Source organism: Cricetulus griseus, chromosome 6 (genome assembly GCF_003668045.3).
Source record: "Cricetulus griseus strain 17A/GY chromosome 6, alternate assembly CriGri-PICRH-1.0, whole genome shotgun sequence".
NCBI classification, from domain to species: domain Eukaryota; kingdom Metazoa; phylum Chordata; class Mammalia; order Rodentia; family Cricetidae; genus Cricetulus; species Cricetulus griseus.
The window spans coordinates 153,100,389-153,114,568 of NC_048599.1; the positions used below are offsets into that span (position 1 = coordinate 153,100,389).

The following is a 14,180-nucleotide window of genomic DNA, read 5'->3' on the forward strand; positions in this document are numbered from 1 at the left end:
TTTCCTGGTCTCCTCCCCTGCCCTGCCCTGCCCAGGCCCCGCCCTTCCATCCGAGGTCCCGCCCTCACCGGCCCACAGCATCAAGACGCTGGAGCACCAGCTCAGGTAGAAGGCCAGCAGGTAGGATACCTGTGGCCTAGGGCGCAGCCTGTCGCAGTTGATGACAAAGAGTGTCAAGCTGAGGAGAATCAGGAGCCCTGCACTGGGGTGGGGCCAGAGAAGGACAGGAGGCTAGACAGGGAACCACCACCCCCCCCCCCAGGAAGAGGAGAGAGACAGAGACAACCTCCCTGATCTGCCACACTAAGTAGATACAAGTGTGTACACACACACACACACACACACACACACATTGAAACATACTCGGAGAGAGGGAAAGGAAAAATGGGGAACAAAACCATCAGCCAGGACTGGTGTGCATAGGCCCTTGACCCCAGCTATTCAGGAGAATGATATGTTCAAGGCCATCATAACTACAGAGTGAGATCAAGGCCAGCTTGAGTTACAAAGAACGCTCAAGACAGACACAGAGATACCCATGTCCCCCAGAGCAACAGAATTAGAAGTGTAGCCACACCTTTGGGAAGGAGGAGGCTCTGGGGTGAGGTGGGGGCTCCCCAAGCACCCCTGTCCTCGCCGACACTTACCGATGCTAATGCTGAGGAAACTGAAGACAAAGTCGATCTTGTTCAAGCGGCGGCAGACTGGTCGGAAGGAGAGGAACATGGATGGCAGGAGGACGAGGCACAGTGCCAGGGCCAGAAATATGAAGCCCTTGCTCATGTGAATGTAAACTGGGGAAGAGAGTTGGAGAGATAACTACAGTTACCCCCAACACACATGCATGCATGTGCATGTCCTCTCTCTCTCTCTCTCTCTCTCTCTCTCTCTCTCTCTCTCTCTCTCCCATCATCCCCTCCCACACCATGAGGAGCACAACAATTCAAAACACCCCCAGTACAGGGTCTGGTAGCACACACTGTCATCCTAGTGTTCCAATAACTGGGGAGGAATACCATTTCAAGGCCTGCCTGAGTAATTTAGTGAGACTTAGACCCTATCTGTCTCAAAATACAAAGTAAAAGAAGTCTAGGGTCTTGGGGATATAGCTTCATTAGTAGGATGCTTGCCTAGCATGTTCAAAGCCCTTCATTCCATCCCCAGCCCTGTGGTAAACTGGATGCTGGTGGTACATGCCTGTAAACTCAGCACTTGTGAGGAGGCTCAGAAGTTCAAGGTTATCCACAGCTACACATGGAGTTGGAGGCTAGCCAGAGCTACATGAAACCCTGTCTCAAACAGGGCAGAGGATGGGAAGTAGCTCAGCACCTGTCTGGAATCTCTCAGGGAGGGGCTGGGAGGGTGGCTGGGTAGTAGAGTTCCCTAGGAGTGTGTGCAAGGCCTTGGGTTCTAGCTTCAGTGCCCCCCAAAAAATGAAAAGAAAAAAACATTACCTTCACACACATCACCAAAATCACTTCCTAGAAATTCTAAAATGACTCTACTGCCCCTCACAGAGTTACCCTCCAACAATACATGCCCCCATGTAAGCCCTAAGCTACCCCCTCCCCAGAGGGACTCCAGGGAGAGTGCCACTGGCCCCACCCAGAGTGGACACACAGCCTATGCACTGACCAGTGACTTGGCCCACGTTGGCACACTTGTGCCTCCTGCAGTCAATCCAGAGGCCGATGAAGCCAGTGTAAGGACCATGCACATAGGCCATCCGCCCATCCACCACGCTGAACACCAACAAGGTTGCCAGGAAGATGAAGACGAGGGACCAGCCACGCAGGACCAGCTTTCGGTCCTCCTCCCAGGAACAGAGCAGGTCAGCTGGGAAGGGAGAAAGTGCTGGGGACCTGGATCTTTCTCCACGACCTAGCCTCATTCTCGTTTTCATCTCCACCTCCCACCTACAACCACCTCCCTGTGGAAGTTGTTCCCAGCTCATCTCCAATAACACTTCAACTTCTTCCATTTGCACTGGCCTCTTCTGATGTGTTACCACCCCGCTGCTAACCCCAACTTAGTGCTGGGCCACCAAGTCCTATCTCAAGTCCTCTCCCCTGTCCCTTGTGTGACTTCTCCTACCTCTAAGAGCTGCCCTACCCTGGGGCCTCAACGCAAATGTGCCTCTTCTTGGGACACTTTCATGGGTTTGGATTTGGATTTGCTTTTTGCTTAGAGACAAGGTTTCATGTAGCCTAAGCTGGCTTCTAATTCACTAAAGAGCCAAGGACGACCCTGAGCTCCTGATCTCCTTCCTCCACCACCCAAGTGCTGGGATAACACTTCCAGTTTATGCAGTGCTGGGGATGGAACCTGGAGCTTTGTGCATGCCCTGCCTGCACTCTACTGAGTGAGCCACTGTCCCAACCGTTGGTGCTCACTTTTGCCTGGCCATCCACAACCACCCACCCTTCAATGTCTCCTCTTTCCATCTCCTGCCTTGACCTCAGCTAGGAATTCTCAGTCCCCAGAACTCTCAGTTCCTGGTCAGTCTGCCTGTTAGATGCTTCCATGGTGTGAGGCACATCTCCTTCACTGGCAAATCACAGGTTTACAATTAATTACTTGCTAATTGTTTTTCCCCCTCACCAGTCCTCTGCAACAGTGTTACATGAGGGTGGAGAACAAATCTATTTTGTTCTCCATTGTACTCCCATCTCTTAGAGAGGCTGTTAAGTAAAAGGAGTAATAAATGAATGTATGAATGGATGCATGCATGCATGAATCACACATGAGTGAATGAACAAATGAACACATAAATTAATTAATGGAAACTAAAATGCATGAGTGGATACATGAATGAATGAATGAGTGCGTGAATGTGTGCATGAACAGATGTGTGCGTTAATGGTAACAGAAATGTTAACTCCTCTCATCCTTTATAGCCCAGAACAGTGTAGTTTTCAGAAGGACTTGGGCACAGAGTCCTAGGACTCAGAGAAGAGCTTGGTGGCCAACTGATCAGCAGCTCTTCAGCTGGGCTGGGTGCTGCAGGCTGGCCAAGCCTTCTTGGAGTGGATCACACATGCACATGGCCAGATCAACTGTGATAAATGCCATGAGAGTTGAGATAAGCTAGATGTCCAGCAGGAGGAGATAGGCCTGAAACATGCAACAGGCACAAGGTAAACAGGTGGCAAAGGCCATGTACTCCTCCTTTTCTGTAACAGACCCAGGCTGAACTCTTCCTTTTTTTTATTTTTTTGAGTTTTCCAATGTAGGTCTGACTGGCCTGAATTTACTAAGTAGACCAGTCTGACCTGGAGCTCACAAAGGTCCACCTGCCTCTGCCTCCTAAATTCTGGGATCAAGGGTGTGCACCACCATATCCAGCTCTGAATGGCTCTTCTGGAGAGTGTATGTGGCATCTTCTGGTTGCTGTTTCTTGAGAAAGGGTCTCACATAAGCCCAGTCTAGGCTAACCCCAATATGTAGCTTAGGATCATCGTGTACTTCTGATCTGTCTCCACCTCTCCAGTGCAAGGGTGACAGGGTGACAGGAAATGACTGGTTTATGCCAGGCTGGGGGTGAAACCCAGGGCTAAATAAACATTCTACTGAGCTATGGCCCCAGCCTTGGCTTTATGGTTTTGGTCTGAGGGATTTGGTCTGTGTTTGTTTGTGTGTTTGTTTTTACACTTATTTAGTTAATTAATCAGTAAGGGGAAACATGAGGGAACACATGTAGAAGTCAGAAAAAACCTAAGGGAGTCAATTCTCTCTTTCCACCACATGGATTCCAATCATCAACTCAACTCGGGTCCTCAGGCTTGGCACCAAGTACCTTTACCTGCTGAGCCATCTGACTGACCTGGATTTTGTTTTGGTTTTGTTTGTTGCTTGTTTTTAGATAGGATTTCAATACTGACCTGGGACTCACTATGTAGACCAGACTGACTTCAACATTCTGGCAATCCTCCTGCCTCATCATACTTAGTCCTGGTATTACAGGAGTGCACCAGCTAGTCCAGCAAGTGTGTATGATTTAAACCACCATTGTTTTGTTTTGAAATTTGGTTCCAGTAACCAAAAAAGTATCTCCACAATGGGATATACCACATTTCATGCCATTTTGGAACGCAGCTTTCTCTTAGATTTTGGTGTTGAGACAGGGTCTCTCCATGTAACTCTGGCCTACCCAGAACTCACTATGTATATCAGACTGGTCTTGAACTCAAAGTGATCTGCCTGCCTCTGCTAAGTGCCAGCATCACCAAACCTGACTAGAAGATGCAGTTTTAACACCTTTAAAACTAGGATGTATCATATGATCAGACACATCTCAAAATTCACCTTTGACCTTTAAAACAATTAACAACATCTACTAAACCAGGCATATTGGTGCACAACTTTAATCCCAATGCTCAGGAGGCAGAGGCAGGCAGATCTCTATGAGTTCAAAGTCAGCCTGGTCTACAGAGTGAGTTCCAGGCCAACCAGTGCTATGTAGAGAGACTCTGTCTCAAAACAACAAGCAAACAAGAGTAACACCCGGATTCTCAATGTTACATAATCACTGAAATGTGATCAAGGTTGGCAATGCTGGCACCGTCTGTGATCTCAGGACTTAGAAGTTGATGCAAGAGAATTGTATGAGCTTGAAGCCAACCTGGGCTACATAGTGTGTTTAGGGCCAGTAAGGGCTAGATAGCAGGACAGTAGATAGATAGATAGATAGATAGATAGATAGATAGATAGATAGATAGACGGGCCAACAAGATATGGCTCAACAGATGGAGGCTTCTCCCAGCAAGGCTAATGACCTGAGCTCAGTCCCTACAACCTACATGGTGGAAGGAGAAAACTGATTCTTAGAAATTGCTTTCTGGGGGCTGGAAAGATGGCTTAGCAGTTAAGATCACTGACTGTTCTCCCAGAGGACCTGGGTTCAATTCCCAGCACCTACACGGCAGCTCACAACTGCCTGTAAGTACAGTTCCAGGGGACCCAACATCCTTACACAGGCAAAAACCAATGCACAATAAATATTTTTTAAAAAGTTGTCCTCTGACCTCCACACTCCCTGTGACACACACACACACACACACACACACACACACACACACACACACACACACAAATGTGGAGCTGGAGAGTTGGCTCAGTGGTTAAGAGCACTTACTGCTCTTACAATAGACGAGGGTTTGGCTCTCAGCGGTTGCATCTGGGAGGCTCACAACTGCCCATGAGTCCAGATCCAGAGAACTTGACGCCCTCTTCTGGCATCTACAGGCACAGCATGCACATGGCGCACATAACAAACACACAGGCACTCACACATACACATCAGAAAATATAAACCGGGGCTGGAGAAATGGCTCAGCAATTAAGAACACCAGCTGCTCTTCCAGAGGACCCAGGTTCAATTACAAGGACCCACATGGCAGCTCACACTTGTCTGTAACTGATGTAAAAATAAAATTTAATAATATGGGTGTGTAATAAACATATAAAAGTTTGAGACTAGTTTTTCCTCTAAAGTTCATCAACAGAAAGTAAGGGTAAGAGCAGGATGCTTTCTATTGATGTTTTTGTTGTTACTATTTTGAGATAGTCTTTAACTCAGCAGCCCAGGATGGGCTCCAACTCAATGCAATCCTCCTGTCTCTGAGTGCTGGGACTGCATGCACCATTATACCCACTTGGGGGAAAGAGGATCTTAAAAGTCTCTCTCCCTGTATGGGCTGCCTGCCTCCTTACTGAGCTGTGGCTGCGTTTTCCTCCCCCCACCTCCCCCAGAACTGAAGTATTCAGGAGCAAGGAGCAGACTGGGCCTTCTATGAGGTCTCAGGGGAGGATGAAGGGCAAGCAAGAGAAACAGATGGAAAAAATGGAACAAAATGAGACATGGAGGGAGAGAGGGAACAAAAGAGACTGGCTCAGAGCAAACCTGGGAACTGAGGGAAAGACACAAGTAGGTGGAAGGAATTATAAGTTCAGGTCTTCTAGAAACTAGAATTCATCTCTAATGTGAATCTCAGTCCTGCCTAGCCCCAATCCTAGCCAGGCCTAGCCCAGACTTTCACTAACACAGCATCACCCTGTCCCACCCAGTTCAGACTGCACCCAGTCCCACTGACCCAGCCCCAACACCCAGGTCACTCACGAAGGTCTATGGTGGAGTCTGAGGCCATGGCCAACCGCAGCCTCTTGGAACCCTTCCAACTGTCATAGAACCCACCCCACCCCCAGCTGCTGCCCAGCCCAAATCCCTGAATGCTATCTGGGGACAGAGAGACAGACAGCAGGAACCACAGAGTCAGACTTACAGGTATCCAGGATGCCATAGGAGTGCCTGGAAGCAGAGGCTGGTGCAAACTGAGTACATTCAGTGACTAGCCCCATCCTGCTTCTCCACATGGACCAAAACTCCTCTGGTCTCCAAAGCAAGAGGACAGCAGCTCCCCACAGCAGACAAAATAAAACCCAAGACTCTCTAAAAGAGACCTCCAACCTCCCAGATGACACCCAAGGTCATCAAGCCAACATGCAAGCACGTATGCCCATCAGCCACCCTCAAGAACACAACAGCCGGGACCTATCAACTTCCACACCTATGACCCGAAGGGTGAGCATCCAGGAACCACCAGCAACCCTCTTTATTCCTCGGAAGTTCAGCACCCCGGCTTCTTTCCCATACACCATTCCTCCTCAAAGGTCAAGCACTCAAGAGACCCAGTCTCAGAGTCCCCAGCTCGAAACACAAGACATACAATCCGTTGCCTACAATCGCTGGCTCCGTTCCAGAGAGGGCTCTTCCCATTACCATTATCACGAACTCGACATCCTAAACTCTCAAACCCTGTGCAGTGTCCAGTCAGAAATCAGCAGCTTACACATTGACACTGGCAGCCACCTCTCCTTGATCCAGCCACACAAGCCCAACAGAAAACAAACGAGGCCCAATGTGGATGTCCCCCCATCCATAACTTGCAGCCCAGAGGCCAGCGTCAGAAGTTTTGAGTCCTTTGTCTGGGACTCCAAGGAGAGCTTGACAGGATTGTCATACTACTCTATGTCCAGTCAGAGTAATCTAGGCAGTTTCTTCAAACTGTCAAACAGTTCTCCTACAACGGGCTCCAGTAGGTAAGTAAAGGAGGGGTACAGAGGGGGTTACAGTCAAGCATGAAGTTGTACAACTGCATTTGAGGCTGGAGGTGTAACGGGTTAGAGGGGACCGATGAAACATAAGGGGTTTGAGAAGATACAAGGCTGGTGTTTTGTTTGTTTTGTTGGGATAGTGTCTTTCTGTGTAGACCAAGCTGACCTTGAACTCAGACCCTTCTGCCTCTGTCTTCTGTGCTGAGATTGAAGGCATATGCCACCATGCCTGGCTTCTCAAATGGGATTTGAAAAATGGTTGTGGGGTGGCTGGCAGGGTGGTTGGACTTCCTGCTGATGGTCACATGGTCTGTCACAGGGCACAGAGCAAACGCTGGTCACTGCTGCCCATGGGCTGGAAGCTGTTGCTCGAAGCCAAGAAGATTAGCCGGTACCTTAGCCTGGTGCTGACTGTGGCTGGCATGCTGATGCTCAACCTCATCGCCTTGTGGCAACCTTGGATCCACTTCCAAGTGCCTCTAGTGCCCTCATGGGACCCCACAGGCCCCAAGAGCATCCCCATCGACACCATCTTCTTCATGCGCTGCCCTGACATTTCCTGCATGAATGAATATGATAAGAATGCTTGTAAGGTTGGCCCTGTCCTCACCTCTCCCGAGACTCCGGTCTTTTCTTTGTCCCAGAGAACTTCAAGGAACAGTTTCTCCTCTCTTAGGCTACTCTTTGATGCTCACATAACTTCTTCATGCCCAAGAACCTGATGTCACTGACCAAGAAATATATCTCGTATAAGTGTGCATGTGTGTGTATGTGTGTGGAGGCCAGAAGACAACTTCAGGTGTCTTTTTTAGGAACCATCTTAGTAGGGGTTTCAATTACTGTGATAAAACACCATGACCAAAAGCAAGTTGGGGAGGGTTTGTTTCAGCATTGATTGCAGCAAAGCAAATAATTCAATCCTTCAATCCTAGGTGGCTTGCAACCACCTGTAACTCCAGTTCCGGGTAATCTACTCCACTCCCTCTTCTGGCCTCTAAGAGAGAGAGAGAGAGGAGAAAGAGAGAGAGAGAGAGAGAGAGAGAGAGAGAGAGAGAGAGAGAGAGAGAGAGATGTGTGTCTATCTGTACCTGCATGTGTCAATGTATGTGTGGGAGTCTGTGTCTGTGTGTGTACATGCACACGTGAGTGTGGAAGCCAGAGGTTAATGTCAGGTGCTTCCCCAATTACTTTCTACCTTAATTTTTAAAAATATATTTATTGGAGACAGATTCTCACTATGTAGACCAGGCTGCCCTCAAACTCACAGAGATCTGCCTTCTGCTTCCCATGTCCATCCACTTTAAAATCTGTATTTATGTGTGTGTATGTGTGCAGGTCTGTGTACATTAGTGCAGGTGCTCACAGAAGCCAGAAGACGGCATCATATTCCCTGAAACTAAAGTTACAGGTGGTTGTAAGACACCTAGTTTGGGTGCTAGGAATTGAACTCAGATCCTCCAGAAGAGCAGCTATGCCATCTCCTCAGCACAGGCTTGGTGTTGGTGATTCCCCTCTTTTCCCAGACTTGCTGGACCTGGCTTGGGCCTGCCTCCTCGTCTCCGGTGTCATGAGCTTCTGTGTGTGCATGGGTCTCATCAGCACCATATTCTTCCCCAGCACCAACATGCCCTTGATGGACTTCTCTCTCTTCATCTGCAGCCTCATGACAGGCATGTAACTACCATGCCTCCCACAGGTGCCCTTCATGAAGGCCAGCCACACCCCTCTATACTCAGCCAACCCCATCCTCACCCTCAGCCCCAGCCCTACCTCCTTACAAATCCCCAGCCATCATGTTGCATCCAAGCCTGAAGCCAGCCTTTTCTCTAACTCCCATCTCATAGCCGGAAAATCCAAACCCCCAGACCTCCTCCCTCACACCAGTTCCACGTCCGCCTCATTCCAAATCCGTCTTTTCCCAAACCACATTCCTTAGTATCCTCAGCCTCTTCACAAGTCTCCACACCCACCTTGGCCTCAAGCCTCATGACCCTCCATGATTGCCTCACAGTCAGCCCGGCCCCGTTCTCCTAAGTTCAGCCTCACCCTCAGTCCTACTCTCGCCCTAGCTTCACCTCCTGTTCAGTCCACACTCCGACCTACCAGCTGTGAACTTCCCTTTGAAACTCATCCCAAGCAATTCCCAACTCCATCCTCTTCTTCAACAACATCCCAGGCCACCTTCCCCCTCGTCACACCCCTGCAGGGCACGGCCTGGACTCCAGCCTCTACACAGAGCTCCATGTGGAGCTCTGTCACACCTTCCCGACAGCATTTCCTTCAGGCTACTTCATCTCTCCAAGCCCTGCTTTTCCCATCTCCTGAGGAGGGTGACATTTTCCTTCTCCTTTTTTTAAATGGGTCTCATGTAGCTGAGGCTGACCTTGATCTCATATATATGCAGCCAAGTATGTCCAGTATGTTGGTGAACTTCTACTCCTCCTGTTTCCACCTCCCCGGTGCTGGGATAACAGGAGTGTGCTGGCACACCAAGTTTATGTATGGTGGAGATAGAACCCAGGGCTCTGTGCATGCTAGGCAAGCGCTCTACCAACTGAGATAAAGCTTCTGTCGTGTGATGATGTAGTGAGTGTTCAATTAGAAAATGTTAACTCTGTTATCTTTGTCACCCCGATGAGTCCCACAGTTAGCTAGGCAAGTGTCACTCCTCCACGGTAAATCCCTCCTTACCCAGTAGAGAAGGGACATTCTTTGGTCAAGGTCATATAAATAACTGAAAATCCTCTGGTAAAACCTCCAGACAAGTTTCTAGGATCCATCTGAGGCACCCGGGTTAGTGCCATATGTATGACTCCAGGCATATGTAAACGAGGTACTCTATGTGGTCTCCTTTTGAAGAAGTCTTCGTGCATGGTGGCACAGGTCTGAAACAGCAGCATTCAGGACCCTGAGGTGTGAGGATGGTAAGTGAGCCATAGAGGACTCAGCACTTGATGCTAGTTTGTTAACCCGTACTGTAATCATCCCCAGCCTCTTTCAAGTGAGTCAAAACTGGCAATGCTGATTAGAACATCTGTTTCCATACACATGCCCAGATTGCAAAAGATTGAGAGCATGCAACTACTGTCTGCTGGTCGCTAGCTGGTGTCTGCTTTGTCTGGTAGCACTTGCTAAATCATTAATGTGTCTGTTAATTTCTAGCCTCGGCTGCCCAGGAATCCCTGTCACCTTCCTGCTTCAGCTTCTCCCTTGCTGGGATGAAGGCACCACACCTCTAATTGTCTAAATATAATTGTTGAGACTGGAGAGACAGCTGGTGGTTAAGAACACACAGTGTTCCCAGAACCCAAATGGCAGCTCACAACTGCCTGTAATACCAGCTCTAGGGCAAGCTGATGCCCTCTTCTGGCCTCTTGTGAGCACTGCACCCAGTTGTGAACACCAACCCCCACCACACTTACATATAATTAAAAAATAAAATAAACCTTAAATATAATTGTTTCAACATAAGCCACAGTAGGTAGAGAACACCTGAGTTTAAAATGAGGTATTTTCAGTCAGATAATTTTATCCTGTCCTTTAATTGAACACAAAGCACTTCTTATGTTATTTTCAACAACTCAAAAAAACTATGCCCACGCCGGGCGTTGGTGGCGCACGCCTTTAATCCCAGCACTCGGGAGGCAGAGGCAGGCGGATCTCTGTGAGTTCGTGGCCAGCCTGGTCTCCAGAGCGAGTGCCAGGATAGGCTCCAAAGCTACACAGAGAAACCCTGTCTCGAAAAAAAAAAAAAAAAAAAAAAAACAAAACAAAACAAAAAACTATGCCCGGTTCTATTAAATCTGAAAAAGAGTTTCTTTTTTCCCCTCTTTTCACAAAGTATCTTAAATTCCTGTCTATTTGAATTACCCAAAATGGTTGAATTCTCTCTCTGTGGCTCCAGAATCCCAACATCAAAGAGCCAATAATAATGAGACTCATCCCAGTCTTTGAGGTTTGCCATGGGTCAGGATACATACCGATCACCACATACCCTCATGACGGCCTTCACAGATGGGCCGCAGTTATACCCACTGTACAGGTGAGAATATCGAGGCTCAGGCACATTGGAGGCTGCTCTAAAGTAAGGAATAGAGGCAGGATAAGAGGCTGGGCCGGCAAGTTCCAAAACCTTCCAGTGTCTGACATCGGGGTACCATCAGGCAGCCATGGGTGGAGGTTTAGGGTCCAGAGACCAAAGACACTGGTGACAATGTGGTAGCATATGTTTGCAATCCTGTAACTTGGGAGACTAGAGCAAGTTTTCAGCAAGTTCAAGATCAGCCTGAACTACATGAGTCTAGTGCTAGCTCTTTTTCAAAATGGCAACAACCAAAAGAAGGTAGTAAGTGAAGCAGGGAGGGAAGCGGAAAGAAAATAGAAACACATGAAGGAAGCACAGGAAGAGAGAGAGAGAGAAAAAAAGAGGGCTGGAGATGTAGCCCAGTTGGTAGAGCCCTTGTCTAGAGAGCCCAAAGTGTTGGGCTCCATTCCCAAACTGGACGTGCTGAGCCTGGTGATACATGTCTGAGACAGGAATCCTGAGTTCAAGGTCACCTTCAGCTGCATAGAGAGTTCAAAGAAACCAGCACCATAGTAAGAAAGCCACAGTCTTGAGACTAACCTTGTGGGGGTTCACACCTGGTCTTGGTCTGTGCTCCACAGGGATCAGCATCATTCTGGCAGTCCTGTTCTACCTGATGCAAGCCCGCAAGTTCTTACAAGAAGACATGACCTACACACTGGGGAGCAGCTTCTACCTGGCTTGGATCAATGTCTTCTTCTTCTTCATGATTGGTCTGGCTGGCTGGGGGTAGCCTAGATGATGCCTTGGGGATTGCTGGGAGTGGGGGTCAGGTTGCACACCGGGCCAGGGAGGGTGGGATTGGGCTTGGAGCCAGGGCTGGAGATTCTTGTAGATTTGGGGTGGGCTGGGAACAGCATAAGGGTGGAGTTGATTCTGGGCTTAGGGATGGGGCATGGGCTGAGGTAGGACTATGTGGGGTACACAGTGAAGGGCTAGCCTACTGACCTCTGTGTCTTCTCTGTCCTTTCCCTCAGGTCTGTTCTCCTATCTGAACTACATGAACTTCTGGTCCATCCTGGCAGTCCAGGCTTTGTGGTCTTAGGACACGACAATGAACAGATGATCTACTCTCATGGCTGTCAACTGCCTGACAAGCTTGCTCTCCAGCCCTATACTCATGAGTTATGTAACTTCCAACTCCCTTCAGCCCAGATGAATAATTTATATTTTAAAGAAAAATATCTTTTGCCCAGAATAACCCATTACTTGGCTTTGTAATGTTGAAAGCACTTGTGGAACTGCCAATACCTCTCCTCCACCCCGCACCCGCCTCTACCTCATCCATTTGGGGATACTGTTAAGTAGAGGGATAGAAAAGGGACATCAAAGGTCAGCAAAAAGACTGGGGTTAGGGTCCTTGGCATACACATGGAGCGTTTTTGTTTGTTTTTTCGAGGCAGGGTTCTTCCGTGTAGCCCTGGCTGGCTCGAATTCAAAGAGATCTGCCTGCCTTTGCCTTCCCTGAGTGCTGGGATTAAAGGTGTGCCAGCACCACCCGGCCACACAGTACTTAATGCTTACTGACTTACTCCATGTCTTAACTTCAACCTTTAGTTCTTTTCATTTTTGCTGTGGTGTTTGTTTTTGAGACAGGGTCTCACCTATGTTGACTACGCTGGCCTGGAACCTGGAACTCATAGAAATGGGCCTGCCTCTAGCTCCTGAATGGTGTGATTACAGGTGTGCCTCACTGTGCCGCTACCTTTACTTTCGTAATCAGTAACTCACCTTCTCAGAGAAAATCCTGCTCACATCCTCAACTCACCGGCCATCCTTTCCTGCAGTTTCTCCCCCACCCCTATTCTTCCCAAAGGCCCTCAACACAAGCCTGCTCAGTGTAGGGCTTGGGGGGGGGAGGTATGGGCCCAATAATGAGCTGCTGAATGGGGAAGGGTTGATACCCAAGTAAAACACCCATCAATTCCCAGGTCTCCCACCACCTACCTCCTGCAGAGGGGATGGGGTGCCTGCCCCTTTTCTTATTCCCATAGGTCTAGATACTCAGAGACTCTGAGTCACAGCAAGGCTGACTTGGGACTCAGGTTCCTTGTCTGTAGAAGCAATGATCTGTACAGGCCCAACCTTTTGACATCACCACGTGATATTATTATCTACAAAGTTTATATCCAAGAACTACACAATCAAAGGGCTAGAGCAATGACTTAGTAGTTAAGAGTGTTTGCTTTCCCAGAAGACTGAGTTCAGTTACCAGCATCCAGTTAGGTGGCTCACACTGCCTGTAACTCCAACTCTTGGGAATCTGTTACCCTCTTCTCACCTCTGCAGGTACTACACCTGCACATACATATAACACACACACACACACACACACACACACACACACACACACACACACGAAAATAAAAATAAATATGAAAAAAAAAACCCTGCACAATCGAGTTATCAAAAAATATCGAGGGGCTGAACAGACACAGCTCAGCAGTTAAGAGCACTGGCTTTTGCAGAGGACCAGGGCTTGATTCCCAAAACTCACATGGCAGCTCACAATTGCCCTTAACCACAGTTTCAACTCTTCTGACCTCTGAAGGCACCAGGCACACCTGTGGTACACAGACATACATGCAAAGCAAAACACATATCATAGATCTAAAATAAATACATTTTAATTTCAAAAAAATTAGACACTTTCTCATGTATTCCAGACTGGTGTGAAACTCACTATGTAGACAAGATGGAACATAAGTTCTGAATCTCTTGCTGGTGTTACAGGTAGGAACAACCATGCCTGGTTTACATAATGCTGGGGATTGAAGCCAACACTTCTTACAAGCAGGGCAAGCACTCTACCAACTGAGCCACATCCCAGCATTTGAAAATAAAGATGAGCTAACACTATATGCCTTCCACTAGATCTACAGAGTGATCAAATAGACTCAGTCCCAATGCTGTGCAGAGGGATGCAAAATGTGTGCCCATAAGGAAATAGATGGGAGGTGAGGGAATCTACGCTATGAGCAAA

The 14,180-nt window shown here is 48.3% G+C and overlaps 1 protein-coding gene across 2 annotated transcripts; it reads left to right on the forward strand.

The window, feature by feature from the left end:
- The first annotated feature begins 6,370 nt into the window (after positions 1-6,370).
- LOC118239058 lies at positions 6,371-12,242 on the forward strand. 2 transcript variants are annotated; one of them, XM_035446357.1, is made up of 5 exons: positions 6,371-7,098; positions 7,433-7,701; positions 8,637-8,783; positions 11,779-11,910; positions 12,175-12,242. In XM_035446357.1, exons 1-5 carry the CDS (start codon positions 6,371-6,373, stop codon positions 12,240-12,242), a joined length of 1,344 nt encoding a protein of 447 aa, XP_035302248.1. The 2 variants fall into 2 exon arrangements, with proteins under 2 accessions (XP_035302248.1, XP_035302249.1); XM_035446358.1 differs by lacking the exon at positions 11,779-11,910.
- The last annotated feature ends 1,938 nt before the right edge of the window (positions 12,243-14,180 follow it).

Bases quoted from the DNA above. Each gene is read 5' to 3' on its own strand.
- LOC118239058 (XM_035446357.1), top strand. From the start codon at position 6,371: ATGGACCAAAACTCCTCTGGTCTCCAAAGCAAGAGGACAGCAGCTCCC. The intron at 7,099-7,432 runs GTAAGTAAAGGA...GGTCTGTCACAG, and splicing joins CCTACAACGGGCTCCAGTAG to GGCACAGAGCAAACGCTGGT. The intron at 7,702-8,636 runs GTAAGGTTGGCC...CTCTTTTCCCAG, and splicing joins TGAATATGATAAGAATGCTT to ACTTGCTGGACCTGGCTTGG.